Source organism: Lepidochelys kempii, chromosome 9 (assembly GCF_965140265.1).
Source record: "Lepidochelys kempii isolate rLepKem1 chromosome 9, rLepKem1.hap2, whole genome shotgun sequence".
Lineage (NCBI taxonomy): Eukaryota > Metazoa > Chordata > Testudines > Cheloniidae > Lepidochelys > Lepidochelys kempii.
Window position 1 is genome coordinate 80,785,672 of NC_133264.1, and position 25,353 is coordinate 80,811,024.

The window sequence follows — 25,353 nt, forward strand, 5'->3', positions numbered from 1 at the left end:
CTCTGGAGCTAAATAAGTTCTCCTAGAACAGACAGGTTTCTCTCAAGGGTTCCATGATCATTTGTTCTCCATTTCTCGCCTTCCTGCCTTCCCCCTCCCCTCCTGGTGACGAACGGATACTCTGAAGCCGCGGCAGGACTTCCTTAGCTTATGCCGTGCCTCCTGGAAAGTTCAGCTGTATGCCCTGCCTCCCATCATCCACTCCCTCTCCCCCGACAAAACAATGAACCAAACGCTCCTTGTTGTTTGTTATTTTATATTCCACAGAGGAAGAGCTGAATGGAAGTCTGTGTCCCCAGGGGCTCTCAGTGCATTCCATATCTGACTACAGACTTCCAAGGAGCAAGATTACACAGTGCAAGATCACAAATTCTTTAGTGTGAATATATATGTATATAATTATCATTATATATACATATATAATTATAATACATAATAGGCAGCTGCTGTCTCATAGGCAGATCCTTTTAAAAGTGACTGAGATGAGTCTGCAGGTAAAACAACCACTAGTTTTGCTGATGAGATGATGACCAAAAGAAGGTTTTTACTCCTGGTTGGCACTGAAGAACCAAGACACTTAAAGGAGACTATTGGGGGTAAAAACCTTGTTTTGGCCAGAAAATAAGATGACGTGACTCTAAGACACATAGCATGTTGATCTGTGGAGGAAGAAGATTCCATTTAAAATATATAATCAGGATTAACCATTGACTAAAACTACAGTTTTAACAACAGATCAAAGAAATTACATGTTAAACAATTGGGTCTGAGAAGCAGAACCAAATGGGACTATAAGTGTTTTGGGTTAGGGACTGTAAGTGCTATAGAAGGAGTCATAAAATGTTTCCATTTGTGGATGGAACTGGAGAGAACAGAGGTGCACAAAATAAAAAATGATCATCGGAATCAGTGGGGGTTTGGGCAAAATACTGAGTAGTTATCGATGGTTCACAAGCAAGCTGGAAGGGCATATTGAGTGGAGTCTGCAGGGATCAGTTCTGGGTCCAGTTCTGTTCAATATCTTCATCAGTGATTTACATAATGGCGTAGAGAGTACAGTTATAAAGTTTGCAGACAATACCAAGCTGGCAGGGGTTGCAAGTGTTTTGGAGGATAGAATTAAATTCAAAATGATCTAGACAAATGGTCTGAAGTAAATAGGATGAAATTCAATAAGGACAAATGCAAAGTAATCCACTTAGGAAGGAACAACGAGTTGCATACATATAAAATGGGAAATGACTGCCTAGGAAGGAGCACTGAAGAAAGGGATCTGGGGGTCATAGTTGACCACAAGCTAAAAATAAATCAACAGTGTAACACTGTTGCAAAAAGAGCGAACATCATTCTGGGATGTATTAGCAGGAGTGTTGTAAGTAAGACACAAGAAGTGCTTCTTCTCTTCTACATCATGCTGATTAGGCCTTAACTGGAGTATTGTGTCCAGTTCTGAGCACCAAATTTCAGGAAAGATGTGGACAAATTGGAGAAAGTCCAGAGAATAGCAACAAAAATGATTAAAGGTCTAGAGAACATGATGTATGAGGGAAAACTGAAAAAATTGGTTTGTTTAGTCTGTAGAAGAGAAGACTGAGAGGGGTCATGATAACAATTTTCAAGTACATAAAAGGTTGTTACAAGGAGTAGGGAGAAGAATTGTTCTCCTTAACCTCTGAGGATAAGACAAGACAAGACAAGAAGCAAAGAGCTTAAATTCATGCAGGGGCAATTTAGGTTGGACATTAGGAAAAACTTCCTAATGGTCAGTAGGGTTGTCAGGTGCCCAGTTGAAAAGGGACCCTGGCAGCTCTGGTCAGCATTGCTGACCAGGCCACTAGTAGTCCAGCTGGCAGTGCAGTGAGCTAGGGCAGGCTCCCTGCCTGCCCTGGCTCTGTGCAGCTCCCGGAAGCGGCCAGCATCTCCCCCTCCTAGGCAGAGGGGCAGCCACGGGGGCTCTGTGCACTGCCCCTGCCCCAAGTGCTGGCTCTGGAGCTCCCTTTGGCCAGGAACCATGGCCAATGGGAGATGTGGGGCAGTGCCTGCAGAGCCCCCGGACCCTCTGCCTAGGAGCTGGACATGCTTGCTGCTTCCGGGAACCACCTGAGGTAAGCACCACCCAACCGGAGCCGAAACCCACTCCCACACCGCAACCCCCAGCCCTGAGCCCCCTCCCACACCCAAACTCCCTCTTGCACCCCAACACTCTGCCCCAGCCCTGAGCCCCCTCCCACACTTTGAACCCCTTGGCCCCAGCCCAGAGCCCCCTCCTGCACCCTAACCCCTCATCCCTGGCCCCTCCCCAGAGCCTGCACCCCCAGCTGGAGCTCTCACCCCCTCCTTCACTCCAACCCCCTGCCCAAGCCCGTGAAAGTCAGTGAGGGTGGGGGAGAGTGAGCAACAGAGGGAGGGGGATGGAGTGATCAGCGGCGGGGCCTCGGGGAAGGGGAGGGGCAGGGGCAGGGCAAGGGTGTTCGGTTTTATGCGATTAGAAAGTTGTCAGCCCTAATTGTCAGGGTAGTTAAACACTGAAACAAATTGCCCAGGGAGGTGGTGGAATCTCAGTCATTGGAGGTTGTTAAAAGCAGGTTAGACAAACACCTGTGAGGGATGGTCTTGATAATACTTAGTTCTGTCAATAGTGACAAACCAGCGAAAAACATAAGGCTCTGTCTTGCCTGCAAGGCCCAGTTCAGCATTGTGGGCACTGCAAAGCTTCCCGACCCTGGAAAAGCTCACAGATCGGTTTTCTGTCCACTCTAGGGGCCACTGGCACAGAACAGGAGCGGGAAAGGGAAGATATATTAAAAACTGCAGCCTTTGGATACTTTCTTAAATTGAGTGATGTCCCATGAAAACAGAATCCTTCCACAGCTGTGGTTAGAAGATGAGAGAAAGTTTTCTATTTCCATTTGTCTTCACAAAATCTGTAGAGTCATTCCCAGTGGAGAAGAAGAAGAAGTGTATTCTTCTTTACCAGCTGAGGCTGGAGACCTCCCGCTATAACAAGGCAGGCCCAACTTTGTTCCCTGTCTCTGGTACAGCAGTTGGTGCAAGCCTCATGGCCCTGCATTTGCTTTGCTTTTCTCAGGTATGATAGTGCTGAGATGGACTATCGCCTGGCCTGGCTACTTACTGAAAGAACCGCTCTAGCGTAATGACCACAAAGCCATCTCCATGGCAATGGACATGTTCTGTTCTGTTATTGGTTTACTCTTAAGATGCAGGCTTAGTTCTCAGGCACTACTAAGTAATCTTGCCAGGGAGGTGGTCTCTGAAGGAGATAGTCTCTTCTCCATGCATGCATGGAAGTCCCCCAGCAGGAGGCACAGGTGATTCAGAGGCTGTCTGTGTGTGGGCCATGTCATTCAGCTGGTCTGTGGGATTATGGACAGGGTCAGGATGGGTTATCACAGGATAAAAAACAAAGTATTGTACTTATATAGTGGATTTAAATACAAAAGATCTCAAGAAATATTACAAAATACTCACTCGGGAGCCCCACCCCCCATCACCCACTACTGAAGTGCTGTCACCTCTGAGGTGATGCACAGCAGCTGATTAACAGGAATTTTTAGATAGGGATAACATAATTACCGTGCCCATGTTGGAACTTAGCTAGGATACCAAGGTTATCTTCCTATTCTTGCAAATAATCTTATTGTTGTAGGAGCAGCAGTGATCTGTATGCTGTGTATAACCTGTATTCTCAAAAGGTCTGTTACACCTTCCCTTCCCCTTTTGTCTCCTGTCCCTCTTTGAACATCTGTGAAGTGGCTTTCCCCCTTCCCCTCCCTCCTGGAATGGTTGTGAGATGAATGGGCTGCTTGAGCAGCTGGAAGATCAGAAGAGCTCCCAGGTAGACAAGGTATTTGGGACTCTAGGCAGCGATCACATGCCCAATGTATGGACACTGCCCAAGGTGGAGTGTGACCAAGCAGACGCAACCAAGTCATCTCTAGTCGCAGGCCATGAGAGAAGGCCCTTAAAAGGGGAAAGGGCCATGTGCTCAGGAGTGCACTCACAAGATTGTACCTCCCATAAAGGCCCTTCGTCCAGTTCGCCGCGTTACATTTCATCGTGCCTCGGGAAGACTTACCTTCATCGCATCATCCATTGCTGTGCCTGTCCCGGGAGCACGCATATGTGAGTGTGACCCCACCCTCCTCTTTTGAGTTTAGCTATCAGTATAATAAACATGCTGCTTTCTGCCAAACTCTGGTGGGTCATTCGTCCTCCCTAAGCTTACTAGCTGGCCCAATTTCGGGCAACGTTACGAGATCCTCAATTATTATAAATAGTCAGGACTTAGGTCATGGCTACACTTGCAGATGTAGAGCTCTGTGAGTTAAACCTGCCTTTGTAGAGCGCAGTAGGAAAAGCGCTGCAGTCTGTCCACACTGACAGCTGCAAACGCACCAGCATGGCCACATTTGCGGCACTCGCAGCGGCGCATTATGGGCAGCTATCCCACAGAGCACCTCTTCCCATTATGGTGCTGTGGCTTGTGGGAAAGGGACGGGGAGTGCGTGGCATTCTGGGTCCTCTCCCAATGCCCCGTGATGCATCGGTTCGCATCCCAGCATTCCCTTTGCTTCCATCCACATTTGGCGGCATCTTTCAAAGCTTTTTGTACTGCGTGCTCTGTCTTCCCTTTCGGTCTGCAGGAATGGACCCCAAACGGCTGAGGAGTATGCTGACGAGTCTCGCCAGCATGTCACATTTGGCAGTCAAGTTATTCCTTATGATCCAAAGTGACAGTGAGGGCTCTGACGATATCGACTCGAGTAACGCATATGACACGAGTTTGCTTGTGGCATTCACGGACATGCTCACCACCATGGAAAGCCGCTTTTGGGCTCGGGAAACAAGCACTGAATGGTGGGATCACATTGTCATGCAAGTCTGGGATGACGAGCAGTGGCTATAGAACTTTCGGATGAGAAAAGCCACTTTCATGGGATTGTGTGCGGAGCTTGCCCCCACCCTGTGGTGCAAGGACACAAGATTGAGAGCTGCCCTGACGGTGGAGAAGCGAGTGGCTATTGCACCCTGGAAGCTGGCAATTCCAGACAGCTACTGATCAGTTGCTAACCAGTTTGGAATGGGGAAGTCAACCTTTGGAATCGTGTTGATGCAAGTTTGCAGGGCCATTAATGCATCCTGCTCAGAAAAACCGTGACTCTGGGTAATATGCATGACATTGTGGCTGGCTTTGTACAAATTGGTTTCCCTAACTGCAAAAAGGTGATAGATGGAATGCATATTCCAATTCTGGTACCAGACCACCTAGCCTCCGAGTACGTTAATCAGAAGGGGTATTTATCAATGGTTCTCCAGGCGCTTGTGGATCACCCTAGGCGTTTCATTGACATTAATGCAGGCTGGTCCGGAAAGGTGCGTGACGCATGCATCTTTCGGACCACTGGCCTGTTCAGGAAGCTGCAAACTGGGACTTTTTCCCAGACTAGAAGATCACCATAGGGGAAGTTGAAATGCCCATTGTGATCCTTGGAGACCCCTCTTACCCTTTAATGCCATGGCTCATGAAACCCTACACAGGGAGCCTTGACAGCAGCAAGGAGTGGTCCAACACCAGACTGAGCCGGTGCAGAATGACTGTGGAGTGTGCTTTTGGCCGTTTGAAGGGCCACTGGAGCTCTCAGTATGGGAAGCTGAACCTGGTCGATGACAGCATCCCCACGGTTATAATCCACGTGCTGTACCCTCCATAACATTTGTGAAGGGAAGGGTGAAAGATTCACTCAGGCATGGAGCTCGGAGGTTCAATACCTGGAGGCTGAATTTGAACAGCCAGAGAACAGGGCTATTAGAGGGGCCAAGCACGGGGCTGCAAGGATTAGGGATGCCTTGAGGGAGCATTTTGAGGCTGAAAGCCACCAGTAATGTCTGGTGCCCTGCACAGGAGTGAAGTGCAGTGCCTCCAATGCTAGTAGGCATCTGTGTTTGCTACGCTGACTTGCAGTGCCTGTTTCTTTCCTGGGTTAAGGTATCTTTTACTTTATGCAATAATAAAGAATGTTTTCAAAGCCAAAAAATCCGTTTATTGAAAAGAAAATTCATTTATTGAAAAGAGACGCAACTGCTTGGGAAACAGAAAGGGTAAGGGGGTGGGGTACGGTACAATCACAGATTTGCATATGTCCTGTCTGGAGTACTGTGCAATGCGTGCTGCACTTCAGGAAGGCTATACTGCATGGTGATGGGGATTGAGCGCGGTGGGTAAGGGTCGTAGTTTTCAGGGCTGGGTGGTGAAGCTACAGGTGTTGGAGGCAGCTGGTGGCGGTAGGAACCTGGATGTTGGGGAAAGTGGGTTGGAGGTGACGGGGGCACAAGGGAAAGAGTTTTGGGACAAGGGCTGCAGTGGGGGGGCGGACGCGGTAGTGTCCCACCTGCATTGCTCCAAGCACCTGTATCGAGTCCTCTGGGCGCTCCATGATGCTTAGCAGCTGCTCCGTGCTTTGGTGCTGGCGGTCTGCATTCTGCTGGCGGACCCTCCTTTCACTCTCCTGCCACTCCTGCACTTTTTGATTTTCATTACTTGAATGCTGCATTACTTCATGCAACATGTCTTCCTTGCTTCCTTGCGTGGCCTCTTTCTGATTCTTTGGAGTCTTTCGGCCGTTGATAACATGGACGGCTGAGATCTCAAGGTTGCATCTGTAAAGGCAAAATGCAACACTTAACAGAGGCAGCATTGTTCACACCAGACAGAGCAATGATTCCCCCATACTTAAGGGCAAGCACAGTCTACACAATAGCATAATTTGCCTGTCCCAAAGCGAGCGCACATAACCCACAGGAGCCCCAAAATGGTGAGTAAGCACAGGGTCAAGTGTGACTGATTGTTTCATGGCTGTACTGTCCTCTGGGTTTCTGCGCCTTGTGGAGAGCCAACAGTGGTGGGAGGCCCCTATACTGAACACTGTCCCCACATTTTCCACAGGAGTTCGTCCTGGAAGAGATCTCGCTGCTGAGGGTGACCTGGGAAGCAAGGGAGGGTCTTCTACTGCAATGCAGATTCCGCCCTGGCCCATCTGCAGCTTGCCTGTGTGCAGCAATGGTCCCCCCGCCCCTCACGGCACAGTGGCGTGGACAAGTTAGCCTGACTGGGACAAGGTCCACAGTGGCTCTCCCAAGAAACCTGCGCAAGCGCATTGCCCAAGTTCTGGATGAGACCTATGAAGAGATCACTGAGGCCGATTACTGCAATGTGAGAGAGCACATCAATGCCCTATTCTGCATCTAGGCATGCATGCAGCCCGAACCCTCCTCGCCCCAAGAGCCCACACCGAATAACTTCCTTCCCAAAATAAAAGCCACTTACCAGGAACCTCCTCTGGTGTTTGTCCTTCCCCAAGCACCGGCCGCTGCGACTGGCTACCTTCCTCCTGGCTTGAGAACAGCTCCTGGCTGCATGCATCTAGGGATTCCAGGGTGTCTTCCTCCACCTCAGCACCCTCGCTCCCACTCTGCTCCTCGTCCTCCTCCTCCTGCCTTGTTGCACTGGGCTCTGAAGTGTCCGTGGTGATCCCCGGAGTGGAGGTGGGGTCGCCCCCAAGTATCACGTCTTTGTAGAAACAGCAGTTCGGGGCAGAACCGGAGCGGCAGTTTGCCTCGTGGGCTTTGCGGTAGGCATTCTGCAGCTCCTTCACTTTAATCTTGCACTGCTGTGTGTCCCTGTCATGGCTCCTTTTCATCATGTCCCTTGATATCTGCCCAAAGGTATTGTAATTCCTACGGCTGGAGCGTAGCTAGGACTAGACAGCTTCCTCCCCCCAAACACTGATGAGGTCCAGCAACTCGCCATTGCTTCATACTGGGGCTCGTCTGGCGCGTGGAGGCATGGTCACCTGGAAAGATTCACTGAGAGCACTCCATGCCTGGCTGAGCAAAGAGGAAGGGGATTTTCAAAATTCCCAGAGAATTTAAAGGGCGGGTCTGATGGTTGCTCACCTGGGAGCAGGGCAGTAGAGTTCAAAGTGATGACCAGAGTGGCTAGCACAGGCATTGTGGGACACTTCTGGAGGCCGATCAGAGTGCACTATAGGACCAGGGCGTCCACATTGGCACTGCGGCACTCCAGCGGGGATGCAGCAAACGTTATTCCACTTGTCGAGGTGGACTACCAGCGGCGCTGTAGCTGTGGAGTCAGAGTGCTCTACGTGCCTTGCCAGTGTGGACGGGTAGTGAGCTAGTGCGCCCGGGGCTCCTTTTTTGTGCTGTAACTCGCAAGTGTAGCCAAAGCCTTAGTGTTTACTTTTCACGCTGAAGTCTGCTCCCTTCTAACAGCATAGGTTCAGTACTGACTTTGAGGCATGAGGGCCGTCTAATGAACAGCTGACATGTGTAGCATGTGGGGTTTTCTGTTGGAATCTCCTATCCAACTACTGACCAGATTTGATCCTGCTTAGCTTATGAGAACTGATGAGATCACCCAGCCGAAAATGCAGGGCTGGAAAATAACAGTGTGAGTTATCCAGTCTAGCCTTACCATTTGGCAAGCCATCTCCCAGTATTGTTGCCATTAACTTCCTAGTCGAAGTCCTCTTCATAATCAGCTTTGATGGCACCTTGACCACTTCCCTTTGGATGTTACTTGATGAAATTTATCCCACACACAGATAGCCAGCATGAGGCCTTTGCAGTATGTAAGCCCTATTCTGAGGGCAGAAGTGAAATGTAAATGGCCTCATGCTGGCTCTCTGCACTGGTGAATTTCATCCACTGCAAAGAACTTTAACCTAACATCTACCCCAACCTTTTGCTTCCTTATCTTCTTTCACGCTGTGGAGTAATAGTTCAGGCAGCGTTTAATGTTCCTGTGGCTTTGAAAGTCCTTCAAAAATATTAAACCATGAAAAAGCTCCTGCATTTCCATTCCAGACAGAGGATCTAAAAGTTAAGCATTTTATCCTGGTTTTTTTTTCCCCTTCTCAAGCCACAGGGCAGCTTTACAGCATCAAATGCTTAATAAAAATACTTTTGCTCATGGTCTGGGGGCTGTTATGACATAAAATATTGTGCTGAAAATGTTTTCCACCAGCCTTGCAGTCATTCCAAACTGTCAAATGTTCACTGAAAGTTTTTTCCTCTGTCACTGAAATTTCTTGACAGAATCAAATCCAGCTTGGTCCAGAAGATCTTTTAAATCAGAGCTTCTTCATCAGCCAGTCTCTTTCCAGGATTCCTCAGTGTGCTGAAGCACTGGATTTTGCTAAGGCTGCAAATGACTCTTGGGAAACGATAGGGAGAGTTTGGCTGGCTGGAGAGGGAGTAGCCCAGAGAAAGCAGTATTCCCTGAAGAGGGGTTTGTGGAGCGCTTCTGAGGTTTGAGGAGAACTGATTAATCACTCTGGCCTGATCAAAGGCCCATTAAGTTTATGTGAGTCTTTTTGTTGACTTCCTTGGACACTGGATTGAGACCATGGTGCTAACTCTCCCCCTTGTCTCCACTTACTAAGTCACATTAAAAGAAACAAAAATATACATTTGATATGACTTTCTGCTGAAAGCAATTGCAGTTGTTGCCACAGGGATGTTATGTGATTGCGAATGATGTATGGAGGGGAGGTGCCCATAAGACTGTTTCTCTATTAAGATGTAGGTCATGCTAACAAAAAGCATGAGAATCCTGAGGTAGACCAATCCATTATGACACGTAGAAGTTTGTGTAACTCTTTCAAAGTGATTTTGATAGGGGTTACAGCTCCTAGTTTTGTTTTGTTTTTAAGCAAGAACACTTCAGAGAATATGATGAGTTGTGAGGGGAAAGGGTTTAAATTAATGTATGCTATTGTGAGGGGAATCTTGCTCCAGGGCTTTCTTCACTAGAAAATTACATCAAATTAGAACACTACTTTGATGAGTTGTGCTAACTAATACCCTATTGGCCACAATTTTTGCAGTCAGGGACAACTGAAGTTTAACATCATGTCAGCAGGTTGTGGGTAAGTCATAGCAATACCAGAGCTTACCTACAAGCAACTGACACAATGTTGGACAGAGCTGTCCCTTGGGTAGGACGAATCAGGGTGACCGCTCCAGGCCCAGTACTTTGGCTGGTGCGATTGGCTGGTGTGGTTGGTCCTTGAAGAGATGAATCCGACACTTCTACCCTGGGCTCTGCAGCCCCCTAGGGATGGCCCTGATGTTGGACATGACTTTTCCCAGTCTACAGGGACTGTAAAGTTGTGGTCAACATCATGTTAGTTCACAAACAACTCCTCAAGGTTGTGTTCTAACCTGATGTAATTCTCTAGTGAAGATAAGTCCCTAGCAATAGGTAAAGCTGCAAAAGTTTGCAGGTTTTGGCCTCGTTCAGATAGATCCAAAAGCTTAGAGGCCAAAATCTGTTCTCAGTTACACCAGTGTAAATGTAGAGTAAGTCCACTGACCTTTGGGGCATTATCCTTGATGAAATGGGCACATATTTACAACAGACATTTCATTTCAAGCAAAGCAAGTAGCAACTTGGGAGTCCCATGTATCCTGCAACCTGCAAGTTGAGCCTATTTCAATTGCCTTGTCTGGTAGTACAGCCTAAGTGGTTGGGTGTAATCCCCCATTCCCCCAGCCAGCACCGAAGAGAATTGTCTTCCTGTCTCCCATTCCTGCAGGCTGTGTCCCTACAGCTAGAATTATATAAACTTCTTATGGGTGGGGATCTTTGTGGGACCTGGGGCTGCTCTTCAAGTGACTGTGGTATAGATAGCTGTGCAGCTGTTACAGTTCATCACAGGAGAGACACACTCCGAGCTCTCTTGTGGAGGTATAGCCTTTGTTCTTTCCTGTTTGGTTGTTTTCATTATTCTTTCAGACGGAAAGGCCTTTTGTTTTAGAGCCCAGTTTTCTCATCAGATTTCTTGTTATGTTTTTCACCCACCAAGAACAACCGTATACTTTCTGCTTGAATAGAACAAAAATAAAGTCTCCAGGAGAGAACATGTGTGTCCTTCCTCCACAACATGCTATATCATTTCTTCTTTCTGGTATTAGGGTTGCTAACCCTCCTGGTTTCGCCAGGAGTCTCCCAGAATCGGGCTCTTATGTCCTGGAGGCTACTGAGGCCAAACTGGGAGATTTTAGGTGCAAAAAGTCTGGCGGTGCAGTGGGGCTAAGGCAGGTTCCCTACCTACCCTGGCCCTGTGCTGCTCCTCGAAGCGGCCAGCATGTCCCTGCATCTCCTGCGTGGTGTAGGGATCTCCACACGCTGCCCCGACCCTGAGCACCGACTCTGCAGCTTCTATTGTCTGGGAACTGTGGCCAATGGGAGCTGTGGGGGCGGTGCCTGCAGGCAGGGGAATGGAGTGAATGGGGAAGGGCTTCAGAGAAGGGGTAGGGGGCAGGCAAGGGTTTGGGGGTTTTTGCGATTAGACAATTGGCAACCCTACCTGGTATCGGCGACGACTAGTAGGTTTAGTCGTCTGGCTAATAAATGCATGCAAAAATATTTCCAGACTGCTCTGGTTCAAAACTTACTTAAAAACATGCTTTTTACTGTAAGCCAGGATTATGACTAACACTTTATCTCTCATTCTTGTAGTCTTTCCTCCCCGCATGTTTATACTTCAGAACTAGGCTTTTTTATGCTATTACAGCTCTTAAAACGCTAGAAGGAGCATGGCTTATTGCTTCAGGCCTCGAGTGGGGGCTGTATCTTATACTGCAATCGGAGATGCAACTGCAGCACATGTCGACATATTAGCTACTGAAGATAACAATAGCAATGCAGCAGCAGCAGGGGCCATACAAGCCCATCCAGGTCCCTTGATATGTACTCAAGCAGCTTGTCTGTGCTGCCATGGCTTCCCTGCTAGCGTTGTTTGAGTTAGCTAGATCGAGACTAGCTTCGGTATGTCTACATGCACTGCAGTCACACCCGTGATTATGGTGCAGACATACCCTAAGGTAAGGACACTTTAGTTCTACTCCCTGCTTGAAAACTGACTTGTGTGACCTTTGGCAAATCACTTCACCTCTGTGAGTCTCTTTCTCCTGCCACCCTTTTTCTGTCTGGCCTATTTAAATTGTAGATTCTTTCGGACAGCGATTGTTTGCTATTATGTGCTTGTACAAGTGCTTAGCACAATGGGTTTCTAATCTCAGTTGTGGCCTCTGGGCACTGCTGAAATGACAGAACTATTATTCTGATCTTATTGAAATCAATGGGAGGTTAGCCCATTTGTGGCTCCCCCTTCTTTTCCTCTGCTTGATCTTCGTAGAATTCTTGCAAACCTCTGCTCGTTGCTACCACTGCTTGTCAAGTATTTTTAGACCCTTTGGATGAAGAACATATACATCCAACTGGATTGAGCAAAATTAATGTTTTCCAGTTGGATTGAAAACCTGGGAGAGCTGAGGTGCAGGTGTGCGGGTGCCTCCCACAAACCCAGGTGCTTTAATAATAGGATGGAGCTGGCTGCCAAACATACAGGCTCCTCTCTAGGGGAAGATTTAGTTTCATGTACACAAGGAGGAAGGCCAGCAGTTGCCAAGCACGCACAGCATGGGAAACAAGGAGATTTGAGGAGTATAAAAAGTCCTGCACGCTTAATTGGTGAGAGGCTGACGAAAATAAGTTGGGCCTCTCACATCACATATATGATAGCCTCCTGTTGACCTCTTAAACCTTCCCCAGGGTCTGCTGCGATGCCAGCCGGTGGCGGAGGTATCTGTTGAAGCTGTGTTGTTGCTGTTGTGTGGGTGATTGCAAAGGTGGTCACAAATGGAGCTGTTATTTCTTTAAAAGTTTTAAGATGGTTTATATATAGATAAACTTCCTGAGCCTTCATGCAGTGTGTGTGTGTGTGTGAATATAGAGCTGGTCAGAGGTGCTAGAGCGGCAGACTGAAGCCTCTGTTTATCCTCAAAACAGCTAGAGCATGAGAAGAGCCACTGCTTTCCCTCAGCTCTGAGAATAGTTTGGACCCATTCGGTTTTTGGCTTCTTTACTGAAACTGCCAACAAAAGAGCCTTTTTTGTGTTTGTGTTTTTGGCCCCTGGGAACTAAAGGGAGACCACCTTGCTCATTTCCTGTAGGCCACGTAATGACAATTTTCTTTCACTAGCAATTCAGTCAGGATTTGAACTGGTGACTTAGAGGTGCCATATTTCACGCAGCCCCGGAGTTACGCAGCCCCGTTACTCATTTGCTCTTACACTAGAATCTCTTTGGCACCATCATTGTCCACAGTAGTGACTGAACTGCAAATTGTTTAGTGGTTTGGGCAAAGTGGCGGTGGGAAGAGACTAACGGGGCAACACCTCAACCCCAAATGTGTCTGTGCAGCACACAGAGTGGGGGGAGGAGGCTGGAGCCTGACTTGAACTGGCTCCATGGCAACTGCTCCAATTCACATCTGACTTAAAGCCCCTTTTGTACCCTGCTTTGTGAGCTGTGAGCTCAGGATCTGGCTCGGCTGCTTCTTGGTCTCTTTGACAAATCAAAACTGATCCCTATCTCCTTTATGAACATCCCTGTTATGCGTTTGTAGACAATTTGGTTTCTTTTCAGCCTTCTTTTCCCCAGATGTAATCCACCCGGTAAAAAACAATAAATTATAAATTGTAATGAAGAAGAGAAAAGAAAAGTAAAAGCCTTTTGTGACTTTGCCTTTCACCCCAGTGTGCATGGTGGCCTTTCAGCTTTCAACTTTTAAAATGCTCTCTTCCCAGCCATTCAATTCCATTCGTTTCTATTATTCTTTAAATTACAGCCATGATCACTGTGAATAATTCATGTGTGTGAAGTGATTTGAACAGCCCTGGGGATTAGGAATCTTTGGCTAGTTCCAGAGCTGCTGAAGGGCAAATAGTCCCACTTGGCAATGAGTATTTTTAACAAAAAATTGCAGTTTTTGTATTTATTTTTCCTGTTATCTCCAAACTGGGCCAGCACAAGACACCTGGGTGCCACTTAAGCCCTCAACATAGAGTTTAAATGGGACTTAATTGGTGCTTAGGCCCCATGCAAGGCCTATGCCCGGGGGGTGTGTGAATATCATCCTTTAAGATTTCTCCATCACAAAGCTGGTTGGCGGTGTGGTCCAGAGAATCCTCACCATTAGCAAAGCATGACCTTGCCCTACTTTTCCAGATCTGTACAGGGCAGTATGAACAGGAGGACTTGTGGCACCTTAGAGACTAACAAATTTATTTGAGCATAAGCTTTCGTGGGCTACAGTCCACTTCATCGGATGCATGCGTGGAATACAATATTTTCCACTGCATGCATCTGATGAAGTGGGCTGTAGCCCCAGAAAGCTTATGCTCAAATAAATTTGTTAATTTCTAAGGTGCCACAAGTACTCCTGTTCTTTGTGCGGATACAGACTAACATGGCTGCTACTCTGAAACAAGGCAATATGTTTGCTTTGAGTTTGGGGCATTTTATGTTACACTGGAGGTAACTCATTATTATCTGTAACTGTCTTTCACCTCTGTCCATTTTGGTGATTATCACCAGAGTCAAAGCCATTTACACTTGCCCAGGTGGCTTGGTGCAAACTAAAACAAGATGCTTTTAATTCATATAAAAATAAAGGCAGTGTTAAAGAGGTGCTGACTCAAGGGTCACAAACTAGCTTGGATAAACATCTGAGTTCCCTGGTGTTTTATAACAACCTTGTAGGTTCACCTGTCTCTATGTGAGGTGTCACCCAATTAATTTAGATTTTTGGCAATGGTTGAAATGAAGTCAATTCAGATCGTAAGCCCTGTGGTTCAGGGACTTGTCTCATAGGCCAAACTTGGTTGGTCCTCACGCACTACTGTAATAAACATGATTATTAATAATAATTAATGAAATTACCAACTGCACAGTGGGGGGGGGTTGCATATAGAAATGCAAAATAAGAAGTGATTAGCTGGATAAGGAGGGCGCCCTGATCCTTTGTTACTGAGAGTGCTGCAGTGCAGTCCGCTATTCCTCCATCCTAGAAGCAGGAGGAAGGCCACATGAATTTATTATTATTATTAAGTCTTTATTAAGTCTTCTCAGATCCACCCTTTCTTTGCCCACATCCTGCCACTATCTTTCCCCTGTGCTGTTGAGAATAAGAGTGCTCAGAGGCCTTACTGCTGTTCAGAGCTTAACTTTGCTAATATCCACTTGCAGGCTCTGCTTGCAACTGCACTGAAGTGTAACAGCCTTGTGCCCTGGGCAAGGATCTGCAGGATCAATGTCACAGAGAGGAATCCTGCTCTGTTGTGCATGGCTGTACTAGGCAGAGGGCCCACCTGTGGCAGAGGAGGGTTAGGCTCTGGTTTCAGCTGTGCATATGACTGAGAGTTCAAATACATCCTCACAAAGAAAGCTGAGCCGCTCGCACCTCTCGCTGCACCTTGCTCTTGTGGTTTTATTCCTAACCACAGATACTGTACGTTGTAGCTCACGTCAATAGAACCTGCACACATGATGATACGACACAGTGGTGGCTGCAGATCTTCCGTTTGGAACTCCCTGTCCTGCATTGGGGTCCCCATGCTGCTGACACAGTTACAGGGTTGAGATCTAAAGACTGTCTCTTTAGAATGGGCATGGACGCACCATCAATTATCTGAGCTCCAGGGAAGGGAGCATTGGGGAGCCTCTTGCAATGGCTGCCAGGAGAGGACTGGAACTGCTCAAGGGTAAATACATTGCTATTTCATGACGGATTGGTCTGGTGAAGATGTAAGTTGCATTTATAAGGAGATTTTGCTGAAATTTCACCCCCAAAAAATTCTTATGTGTTTAGCACCATGGTGGGTCTCTGGACAAGAGGAGATTTTATCATAAAATGTTTGCATTTTTGTATCCTTTACTGATGTGTGGAAGTTTATCTGTAGTCTCTAATTCCTCAAAACTGAATCAATGTTTAAGCAACTTTAAATTTTACACATGCATGAGGCAGAAACTCAGCTTCATGGAAGTTAATGATGAAACCTCCACTGACATTAGTAGGGCCAGGATTTGGCTCTTGGTGTTTTGAGAAATGTAACCTTAAAATCCCTTTGTGTTTCTAATTGCATTCTTTTCTTCTTTTTCCTTAAGCCCCATGAAGAAAATACTCTGAAGACAATGGAGCTGTGACATTCTCCATCAACTTGCCAACTGGAACTATGGAAATTATAGAAGATTGCCAGCACACTCACGCTGGGCTGGTGCCAAATGGATACATGAACAAGATTTTTCGAGCCAATCCAGAGGATGGGAGCACTGAGACATTAAAGATTTGTGATCTTCAGCACTGCAACTCCAAAGGCATCAACCAAAATGCAAGGGAAGAGGCAACCAGGTATAAAAAGAAAGCCAAGGGCAACCGGATTTGGAATTTTGTTAGCCGAAGGAAAGGTCCCTCCATGAATAACAAAAGACCCCAGTCCATGATCCTGCTAGGAGATACCTCAGAGACCTTAGAAGAAAAACGCAAGATGTCCTTCATGGAGAGGGTGAGGTCCTTAAAAAAGCTAAGAACCTCCAGCATGTCTAAGAATGTGGATTTGAGACCCTCCAAAGCCAAAGTTTCTCACATCCCTGAGGAGGACCAGGAGGACAGTGACCAAAGGACAGCCTACAGGATTAAGAAACTAGCCGACAGTCAGAGGCCTTTCCGTCATTCGTATGCAGGGTACATCGATGATTTGGATTCTTCCTTTGAAGACGTAGAATTAAATGTCAACATTCCGGAAATTGATGCCAATGAAAATAAATGGCTCAGGGATATTAGTGTCAGAATACACAGTGACGATAATGATAGTAACTGCCATAAAATGTCAGCTAGAAAGAGCAAGTTTTTGAATTTTGAAAACTCTAAGAGTTCTGAGATTACAGAAAGGGACAATCAAAAGAGGTGTCCCATGCTTCCCGAGGAGAGCAGGAGAGGAAAAAGCTCTGATGTCTGGAGCTATCTGAAGGGAATTTCATTGTCTAGCAAAGATAATTCAAAATTGCTTGATCAAAGTGTTGAAACAAATTTCCAGAACTTAGAAAATATAACTGATAATTCTGCTTCTTATTTTGATTTTGATATGAGATGTGAGGAGAATCTTAGCCAGCCTAAAAAATCAAACAGTGAAATGAAAGCCAGTCACTTTGGTGGTGTTCTTCGGTTCTTTAACAGTGTGGCTGAGGCAGCTAGGAAGTGGCGTGGCTCTTCCCGGACATTTTCGCAGGGAGAGCAAAGACCTCAGTCCAATTGCAGAAGTCAGAGGCAGGAAGCCTCCTCCCACAAACAGTCTTTGGTTATTGAAAATGAAAATGCCAGAGCTTTCTCTTCAATGGGAATGTCATTGCGGTCTCCAGATTCTGGGATCTGGGATAATCATAGTTCTGAGAGTTCAACAGGAAAAGCGCTGCCTCAGCGAAGTGTTGAAGCAGAGTTATCTCAAGAGATCAGCAGCTCTGCTCTGAACAATGGGAATGATAGTTTTAACGAAACATCCCTTCCTGACCTTGAGCCAGGTCCATCCATCTCCCCACTGCCAGAACTTCCAGATGACTGTTATGCTCTGTTAAGCATACAAGGCCCATCTAAGGCTCTATCACAGTTTCCAGACATGCCTGTGACTGAATTAGATGCTCGGGACCGGCGCAGCTCTCCGGCAGCGGATGCTCGGGACCCGGGCAGCTCTCCGGCGGCGGATGCTCGGGACCCGGGCAGCTCTCCGGTGGCGGATGCTCGGGACCCGGGCAGCTCTCCGGCGGCGGATGCTTGGAAACTTGGAAATATTGAGTTACATTTGAAAGACAGGGCTAAGACAAAACTGGGTATTCAGGAACTGAGTAGCACTCCAGAGTATACTGAGTACACTAGGAGTACTCCAGTGGATATTCAGGACCTGGACAAGACTCAATCACATTCTCAAGATCTTTCTAAGAGTAAACTGGATACTCAGGAAACAGAGAGTGCTCTGGCTGGTACTCAAGGCCTGTTAGCAGCTACTCTTTTAAAACATGCAACAGATAATGAGCAAGCTTTAGAACTGGAGGATTCTCCTATCAAAGAACATGAAATAAGTTTACCAGTAGAACAAATTTCCATGGAGAGGCCAGACAAAGCAAATCACTTTAAGTATAGTAAAGTGTGCCATCAGATCCAGATGAGCCTCTGTACAATTGTATCCTTCGGGGAACTCAACAATGGAAAGGTATGACCAATCTTCACTGTAACACTGTCTCAATAAGACACTATACAATTACTATTATACAATACTCCCTCCTGGGTAGAAGGTCTGCAGGCAAAACTGGTTTTGATATAGTTTATCTGGTCTTCCAATTCAATTAGACCTTCATATCATGTATGGATGAAGGCTGTGGATGCATCTTTTAAAGCAGACACAAAGGAGTCAGTAGGCTGATGGTATCTCTGAGCTACTTGCTTTAGAACTATTTGGCCACATCACACTCATCAATGTGCCTAGGAAGGGTAGTTGTGGCAAAAACAGCCCCAGCACAGAGAGAAACTTTACAGTTATTTCCAAAAAGCATCTTTAATTCCCCTCACCCCCTCACTTCCCCCCACACTTTTAACTCATTCAAAGATTTGACTTGATATGTTACATAGATTAAAAACTGGCTAACTGATAGGTCTCAAAATATAATTGTAAATGGCAGAATTATCACTGAGCGGGTGTGTTTCCAGTGGAATCCCACAGGGATTGGTTCTTGGTCCTACACTAGTTAATATTTTATCAATGACCCGGAAGGAAACACTAGGTCACTGATAAAGTTTGCAGATGATGCAAAAATTGGGGGAATGGTAAATAATGAAAAGGACAGGTCACTGATTCAGAGCGATCTGGATCACTTGGAAACCTGGGTACAAGCAAACAACATGTTTTAATAGATCTAAGTGTAAACGCATATGTATAGGGACAAAGCATATAGGCCATACTTAGAGGATGGGGAATTCCAGAAAGCAGTGACTCTGTACAGGATTTGGGTGTGATGGTGGATAATTGTCTGAACATGATCTCCTAGTGTAAAGCTGTGGCCAAAACAGCTAATGCGATCCTGGGATGCATAAATAGGGGAATCTCGAATAGGAGTAGAGAGGTTATTTTACCTCTGTATTTGGTACTGGTGTGATTGCTGCTGGAATCCTGTGTCCTGTTCTGGTGCCCACATTTCAAGAAGGATGTTGATAAAATTGAAGAGGGTTCAGAGAAAAGCCATGAGAATGATCAAAGGAGAAAACTTGCCTTCCAGTGATAGGCTAAATTACTTGAGATCTTTGAGTCTAACAAAGAGAAGGTTAAGGGGTTACAGTCTATATACATCTAAATAGGGAACAAATATTTAATAATGGGTTCTTCAATGTAGCGGGGAAAGATAATGATCCAAAGGCTCAAAGTTGAAGCTAGACAAATTCAGCCTGGAAATAAGGTGTAAATTTTTAACAGTGGGGTAATTAACCATTGGAACAATTTACCAAGGGTGTCGTGGATTCTCCATCACTGGCAATTTTTAAACCAAGCTTGGATGTTTTTCTACGAGATCTGCTCTAGGAATTATTTTGGGGAAGTTCTATGGTCTGTGCTATGCAGGAGGGCAGACAAGATGATCACAGCGGTCCCTTCTGGTCTTGAAATCTATGAAAAGTAGAGGTTAAAGTGCTGAAATTCTTCAGGTTATGCAGGATTTTTAAGCATCCAGTGGATAAAGTGTATTCAGCACTTTTGTTTCAAGCCCTAGGCTTGGATTTTCAAATGGACCTAGAGCTGTTGTTAATGATTATTTGCATTACAGTAGCATCTAGAAGCCCCAATCCTGGACCAGGACCCCCCTGTGCTAGGTGCTGCCCAAACACAGGAAAAAGAGATGGTCCTTGCCCCAAAGAACATGCAGTCTAAGTTATGTGCCCGATTCCCATTGTCTAACTCAGATAGCCCCCTTTGAAAGCCCCAACCGTAGTTTACTTTAATTTTGTCACAGGTTGAGCATCAACAAGTCTTCTAAAGATGTTCCAAAGAACAGTCAAATGTGGTATTTAGAGCCAAGTTATAAATCTATTTTAAAAAAAAGAATTTTCCAGGTGAAATATTGCAGGTTGGTAGCACCAGAAAATGTCTGACTTCTCTGTTGGTCTGATGCCAAACCTGGGTCCCAATCCAAAGGCCTTTGAAGTGAAAAGACTCCCTCTGCGTTTCAATGGGCTTTGGATCAAGGCCTTATTCTGTGCTCATCTCTGTAGCCTCTGAGTACCTATGTACCTCTCCATATATGACAGGTATAGTGTGGACAGCAGAGGTGGTGTGCTCTTACCCCTCCTTGTCACATGCTAATGGGCCTCAAGCCTGTCCTGGAGGGACCAGTTTCTATGTATGAGAGAGATCATCAACACATGGGGCCCATTCAGTCATTGGCTCTTTGCCCAGTCGGTCAAGGCACACCTTCCTTTCAGTGCCAGTTGTGCTGGAGACTTGTGGATGCCTGTGCTCCTGGAACTGGACTGAGACGCAGCTACTCATTTCACACACAGGCTGCTGCTAGTGATCCTGAGACAGGATGGAAGGCATTTTTTTAGGTGCCAGAAGGGGAATGCTTGCCAGTTCATGAACAACTTTCCTCCCTTCCCCTGGCTTGCAGAGACCAGACACTGCAGAGGTGATGAGACTAGCCTCTCTTGGAAAAGGGTGTCATTACAACGTCTGATGAAGTGAGCTGTAGCTCACGAAAGCTTATGCTCTAATAAATTGGTTAGTCTCTAAGGTGCCACAAGTACTCCTTTTCTTTTTGCAAATACAGACTAACACGGCTGTTACTCTGAAACCTGAGCCAAAAAAAGATGTTTTGGCAATTGGCAGCAGAATATAAATACTGAGGTAAAAATTCCTGGATGCCTAACTCCAGGCTGAAATGGATATGGCTATTCTGATGTGTATCATTTCTTGCTATATTAATTTGGCCCTGACAATGTGCACAGCGCTGTACAATACACAAAAATAGACAGTTTGTGTCCCAGAGAGCTTGACATCTGATTACAGACACTTACAAGATGGGATGCACTGGGAAAGTCAGCAATGAAGAGAACGGTTTAAACCTGAAGGCCACATCAGGGTATGGAAATTGTATGGCATGCCATGAATGCTCATAGAATTGGGGGTAGGGGTGAGAGCTCCAGTTGAGGTGGCTGGCTCTGGGGTGGGGCCAGAAACGAGGAGTTCAGGGTGAGGGAGGGGACTCTGGGGTGGGGCTGGGGATGAGGGGTTTGGGGTTCAGGAGGGGGGTCCAGGCTGCGACCAAGGGGTTCGGAGCATTGGAGGGGGATCAGGGCTGGAGCAGGATGTTGGAGCTTGGGGGGGGTGGGTTTGAGAGCTCTAGCTGGGGGTGCGGGTTCTGGGATGGGATTGGGGTTGATGGGCTTGGGGTAAAAGAAGGGGCTCTGGGCTGGGATTGCGGGGTTTGGAGGGTGAGAGGGAGATCAGGGCTGTGGCAGGGGATTGGGTCACTGGGTTGGGGGCTGAGGGGTGCAGGCTCTGGGCTGCGCTTACTGCAAGCAGCTCCTGGAAGCATATCCCCTCTCTGGCTCCAAGGCGTGGCCAGGTGGCTCTGCGCACTGCCCCGTCTGCAGGCACCACCCCTGCAGCTCCCACTGGCCAGGAACCATGACCAATGGGAGCTTCAGGGGTGGTGCCTGGCCACGCCTCCGTGTATTACGTAGGAGCCAGAGTGGGGTCGAGCCAGAGGAGGACCATGCTGGCTGCTTCCTGGAGCTGCATAGAATGGGGCAAGCCCACAACCCCACTCCCCGGCTGGAGCTGAGGGCCAGATTAAATGATCTGACGGGCTGGATGTGGCCTGTGGGAAGTAGTTTGTCCATCTATGGTTTAAACAATAATTAATTGTTTAATGATAAATCCCTTCTTGTGGGCCTCATGGAAGAAATGCTCCTTAAGAAGGTCTTGAGTGAAGAGAGGGCAGTGGCTTGTCAGACAGGGTTCAATTCATAGGAGGCAATGTGGAAACATGACGGACTGCGCAAGCAAGCTAACATTAATCTCTCCAACCCAGTAGCTAGCTGAGCGCAATGTATATATCTTTATATGTAATCTCAGGGCTCTTATAGCTAAATCTAAATAATTTCCCAGGTTAGCTGCATGAACAGGATATGTGATGTGTCCTCTGATCATGGCCGGCCTGCTGCAGCTCACAGATATTACCAACAAACTTAATCTAGTATGGCGCTTGAGATAATTGGGCAGGAAACTTCCCCTGGAATTCCTGTGGAGTGTGATGAGGATAATTGTCGTCCAGCCTCGGGAATCCAGGATGCTCAAGTTTCTTTTGGTGAAAGGAACATTTGGGTTAAAGGGAAAATATCTGTCCAGTGGCAGTTTTCACTTGGTTTTCCAAAGCTGGATATGGTGGTAGCTAGAGAAGGAGAAGCAGTTACAGCTTACCAGTGTTCTAGCAGAAGAGGAAAGCCCAAAATAGCTGCAAAGGAGGAAAATGCTGGAAAAGCAGCAGCAGCAGTGGGCACATGGCCTGAAGGGAGCGAAGAGCCCATCTGGAATTCCTATACAAAATATTCTTATGTATCTGGGGGATTTGCCTGATTGTGCTATCAGGGAGTGGCAGTTGGAAATATTTCATCCCAAACTCGACATGCCTAAACTGGGGTATTACACTAGTAGAGCTCTCTGTGCTCTTGCTGAAACAAGGACAAATCCATCAGCCCCTGGACACCCGCGAGTGGATCCACCCGCCTCTCTAGGCTGCGGTTCCATTGCTCAAAGAAGGGTCTGGAGTTCAGGTGAAGTACTTGGCATGAGGGGGAAGGTGATGTTAGGGTGGGTGGTTCAGATGGAGAAAATGAGAATCCAGCCTCAGTGAAGACTAAGCGATAAATCCTGTGAGGCTTAAAATGTGCCAGGGATCCTGCAAACTTCTCAGAAGTTGAAATAGTCATAGTCAATATCTGCAAAACAACCTTCCATAAAATATACAGAGGCCCTGGTCCTCACTGAGGACAAATGAATAAAACAGATGTGGAGTTTCCAGATGTGGCTCTTTGTGAGATCAGACATGCCCAAGAAAGCTAAAAGACTGGAGATAAGCAGTGTGGTCTAGTGCGCAGGGCACTGGACTGGGTTTCAGGAGAAGGGGGTTCTATTGCTAGTTGTACTGCTGACCTGCTGTGTGACCGTGGACAAGTCATCTCTCTCTGCCTCTGTTTCCCTTTTTGGTGTCATAGACTGTAAGCTTTTCAGGGCAGGGACTCTCTGCTGTTATGTGTATGTACAATGCCCAGAACAATGGGATCCTAATGTTGATGAGGGTCTGTAGACACTACCCTCCCTAATATAAATAAGAATAAGAATAATAATTTTCAGAGGCTAAAAACCTACTTCTTTTTCAGACTTTTAGTTAACTTTAAACTTGCCCTGTCCATTTGCTCTCAGACCCTACAGAGAATTCTCCTCTCTTCCTGGGGCACACCAAACCATTCAGCCAGAAAGGATCTGAGGAATTTAAAGAATAGTAGGGGTTAAAATCAGGTTGCAAATGGAAAGTTAGTGATAACCTTAACAAGCTGAACTTTCATAGCTCCAGAGTAAAATCTGCTGCCTGATTTTAAGCTTCTGGATAAATATTAGAAACAACTGGTAAGGTGAATGTCAGGTTCCTCTGGAGCTCAGACCATTTAAAAATCCAACCTGCCAACTGGCCAAAGCTGCCATCTTCGTTTCTACCATTCCAAGAAATATAGCATCTCCCTGCAATCCGCATCATCTCACCCAAAAAGGGCACACAGCTCCCAGGAGTGACCTCAGAGCATCTAGCATTGCCGAATTGCTGACCCGACAATATCAGCATTTCGGGAAGAAGTCAGCCTGGAGCCGGTGCATAGCCAGGTTTGATGTCATGATGTGCTCTCCCAACTTCCATCAGTTTGAGGTGGTGGCTGGGTGGGAAGGGAGGATGCTTGGTTGTCGTTGCTGTAGAATGGCTTAGAGCAGACACACACCAAAATGCAAAATCCAGCTCTTGATTTCTAATCACCCCGTTCTTGGGAGGGAGGGATGTTACAGATCCATGGTTTTGGAATGATGTGGGGGACAACTGCAACATTTCAATCTGGGTTCATGTTTTAAACACCACTTCAAGCCCACTTCTGTTGTAGAGATCTTCCCCCCCCAAAAAATCCCAGTTACCTCCAGGTACTGAGTATTTCAGCCCAGCCTTTCCCACACTTAATAGAAAGTAAAAAAGAAAAGGAGGACTTGTGGCACCTTAGAGACTAACCAATTTATTTGAGCATAAGCTTTCGTGAGCTACAGCTACATGCATCCGATGAAGTGAGCTGTAGCTCACGAAAGCTTATGCTCAAATAAATTGGTTAGTCTCTAAGGTGCCACAAGTACTCCTTTTCTTTTTGCGAATACAGACTAACACGGCTGTTACTCTGAAACCTGTCATTAATAGAAAGTGTCGCTCTTAACTGTGAAAGCACGGTTGGCTTTTAGCTGCAATCCTTTTGTGCCCTCTGCTGGCTATTGGTGAAATCAGTAGGTTTCGATTTTCAGGAACTAACTTTTTACTAGCTACCTACTGATCTGAATTTTCAGTCCAAAAGGATTCCTTATGGATTCCTTCAGATTCTTGTAGCTGCATGGAGTAAGCCGGTAAGTAAGTATGTTGTCTCTATTACCTTTTTCTGGGGGCATGTTGCAGCCAGAGCTGTGAAAGTCAGATTCCTGCAGACTGCAGCCCTGCCTGGAAGGTCATCTTCAGGATTTGGGTGCCATGTCCAGATGACTGTCTGCGCCTGAGCCACAACAGATTATTCGCTCACAGACCCCTGCCACTTTGTCTGTAAGTGCTGCATAAGCTCATTTGTGAAGATCTGTTCAGATTAGTTTCTGAATGCTGCTTGAGACTATCTGGTTATGGAGGGGTTCTCTTATGAAACAGGCAGCTACTGCCCCAGATTGCTATGAAGTGATCCCTCGTTCTGTGGTTGATACTGCTGAAGGTCATTGGTGGAACAGCCCACTTTTTTGAAAAAATCTTAGTGTTGGTGAATATCATGCATGGAACAAACCTGCTTGCATTGTTACTGCCACTAAAGATCCCCCATAAAGCAGGCCATATTAGTGGGGAGCATAACCAACGATCCCCCATAAAGCAGTCCACGTTTTGAGGTGTGAGCAATGCTCGCAAACATTATTTGCTAGTAGAGTAACTGATATTTTAATTCATGAGCGGCACACATCATTTCTCACGCAGTAACTGCACACCGTGTGGATATACCTGGGAAATTCAGGGACTCAGAAGGGCATTCTCTCTGCACATGCCTGTTCTGCCTGGACTGGTGCATTCAGTAGAATAGCAGGTGCATAGTCTGC

At 46.6% G+C, this 25,353-nt stretch overlaps 1 protein-coding gene across 4 annotated transcripts in view; it reads left to right on the forward strand.

The window, feature by feature from the left end:
• The window catches only part of ARHGEF9 (Cdc42 guanine nucleotide exchange factor 9), a 307,760-nt gene that overhangs the window by 32,772 nt on the left and 249,635 nt on the right, over positions 1-25,353 (forward strand). For all 4 annotated transcript variants that reach the window (XM_073361041.1, XM_073361042.1, XM_073361040.1 and 1 more), the window contains one exon: positions 16,055-18,150. In XM_073361041.1, coding sequence (XP_073217142.1) covers positions 16,123-18,150 — 2,028 coding nt within the window. In that variant the 5' untranslated portion in view covers positions 16,055-16,122. The remainder of the gene's footprint in view (positions 1-16,054; positions 18,151-25,353) is intronic.